Source organism: Carlito syrichta, unplaced genomic scaffold, assembly GCF_000164805.1.
Source record: "Carlito syrichta isolate Samal-C Ts95f unplaced genomic scaffold, Tarsius_syrichta-2.0.1 Scaffold304568, whole genome shotgun sequence".
Lineage (NCBI taxonomy): Eukaryota > Metazoa > Chordata > Mammalia > Primates > Tarsiidae > Carlito > Carlito syrichta.
In genome coordinates, this window is record NW_007248664.1 from 55,227 (window position 1) to 57,490 (window position 2,264).

The following is a 2,264-nucleotide window of genomic DNA, read 5'->3' on the forward strand; positions in this document are numbered from 1 at the left end:
CTGATTTTTTGATTTATTGTAGAGATGAGGTCTCGCTGCCCAGGCAGGTCTCGAACGCGCGGGCTCAGGCAATCCATTCACCTCAGCCTCCCAAAGGCACAGGATTACAGGCTGAGCCACTGAACCTGGCTAATTTTGAATTTTTTAAACATCTTTGCAAGGGATCATACATGCTTGAGAGCTGCATACTCTATCTCCCTATTGAGTTGAGAATTCCTCCAAGACAGGAGATGCCTTCCTTTCTTTGCCCTGCCATGTTGGGTGAGGTTGTAGGGTGAGCACAGATGGGAAGGAGCCTTCATTGCAGTCCAGAAGTCCTTGTCATCCTATCCCTTCACTCTCAGGCAGCACTCTGGCTCTGCTCCTGAACTTCCTCGCCTGCCTGGCCAGCTTCTGTGTGGACAACAGCAACGGCTCAGGCTTTGGTCTTTCTATCCTCTGGATCCTCCTTTTCACTCCCTGCTCCTTCGTCTGCTGGTACCGCCCCATGTATAAAGCTTTCCGGTAAGTGTGGGTAGTGGGGAGTGATGGTCACCTGGGATGGGTCCCACATCTGCCTCTCCAGCTCTGATTCTTCTCCCACCCTCTCCGTTTTTCTTTTTGCAGGAGTGACAGCTCGTTCAATTTCTTCGTTTTCTTCTTCATTTTCTTCATCCAGGATGTGCTCTATGTCCTTCAGGCCATTGGTATCCCAGGGTGGGGATTCAGGTCTGTGAGGCTGCCATCCACCCTCGCCCTCTCTTCCCTCCAACTCTAGACCAAGCCAGCACTGGGTACTGGGGTAGGAGTTGTTCGGGAAAAGGAAATGTGGTTTTTATTCTTGGGAGGTGCCAATTTAAGGAGATATGCAACATAGAGAGCCCAGACAAAACTCTATACGGGCATAGATGGAGGGAAAGAAGCTTGCATGTGTTCAATCTGGGAAGGGATCCTGGAAGAGACATATATAACCCTGGTTGTGAAAAAGAGATGAAGAGTCATCAGAGGACTGCCTGGGAAGAGCTTGCAAAGCTAGAACTAATGGTTCAGAAGCTGGAATTACACTGTGAAGAGAGTGGACGTAGTTTGGGATTGTGGTGCATGGAATGCTGCCAGACTGACAGGGCAGCGACTGCTGTGGGAAGAATGGGAATGGAGCATGTTGGTCCCATGACCCGTGGAGAAGCTGGCAGGACAGAGGCCCCGCTGTGAGCAGCCCCTCTTTACCGGCCCATCCTTTCCCTCCTTGCAGTGGCTGGATCTCTGCTCTGATGGTGGTAAAGACCAACACCGCTGTAGCTGTGCTGATGCTGCTGGTCGCCCTGTTCTTCACTGGCATCGCTGTGCTAGGAATTGTGATGCTAAAGCGGGTAAGGGACCGTGCTGAAGGTGGGGCCAGGAGGGTGAGATCATGGGTCCCTGGGGGCCTGAGTGGAAGATTCTGGAGGAGCTGGGATGGCCCGGCCTGGTGGGCGGGGTCTCAGCTAATAGTCCTCTGGGGTGTGTGCGAGCGCAAGTGTGTGAGAGGGAGGGAGGGAGGATCAGAGCCCCGAAGGAAAGGCTGGGGCAGCAGGCTGGTGAGTGGCGGTGATGGTGTAGGTTCGGTGGGGTGACGGTGGCCGCAGTGTGCCGGAATGTCTCTGCCTTCTGCTTGCAGATCCACTCCTTGTACCGCCGTACAGGTGCCAGCTTTCAGAAGGCACAGCAAGAATTTGCAGCTGGTGTCTTCTCCAACCCTGCGGTGCGAACCGCAGCTGCCAATGCGGCCGCTGGGGCTGCCGAAAATGCCTTCCGGGCTCCGTGACCCCTGACTAGGATGGCCTGGCCCTGCCACTTGAGGGAGCGAACCTAGCTCCCATCCCCGAGGCGCTGGGGCTTGGAGAGACGCCACTACTTGTTGGTTCCTCCATAGTGCCCCCAACCCCACGGCCATGACTGCTGAACCTGGCTTAGGGGTGCGTGGAGTCCACTGTGACCCAGTCACTGCTCACTTCCCCCATCAGGCCACACCTGCTGCCACCCCTCACACACCCCAACCCAGCCTCCCTCCGCTGTGCCAAGGCTGTTGCTTCGGTTATTTAAATAAAAAGAAAGTGGAACTGGAACTCACCTCCCGTCTCCTGAATTTTATTGGGAATTAGGCCCTTATGAGAGAAAAAGGAGAACGCGCAGCGGAGGCTGAGTGTGAACTCCAGAGAAGGTCGGGCCGGCTTTGGCGTAAACTGAGCGCCGTGGGGGCGGGGCGGGGGAGCCGGGCGCTGGCGCAGGAGGAGGGAGGCCCGGGC

At 55.7% G+C, this 2,264-nt stretch overlaps 1 protein-coding gene across 2 annotated transcripts in view; it reads left to right on the top strand.

Annotated features, from left to right (window-relative positions):
- The window catches only part of SCAMP3 (secretory carrier membrane protein 3), a 6,851-nt gene extending 4,762 nt beyond the window's left edge, over positions 1-2,089 (top strand). For both annotated transcript variants that reach the window (XM_021713480.1, XM_008060252.2), the window contains 4 exons: positions 345-504; positions 607-708; positions 1,232-1,349; positions 1,637-2,089. In XM_021713480.1, the coding sequence (XP_021569155.1) occupies positions 345-504; positions 607-708; positions 1,232-1,349; positions 1,637-1,783 (527 nt within the window). In that variant the 3' untranslated portion in view covers positions 1,784-2,089. The remainder of the gene's footprint in view (positions 1-344; positions 505-606; positions 709-1,231; positions 1,350-1,636) is intronic.
- Positions 2,090-2,264: the final 175 nt, after the last annotated feature.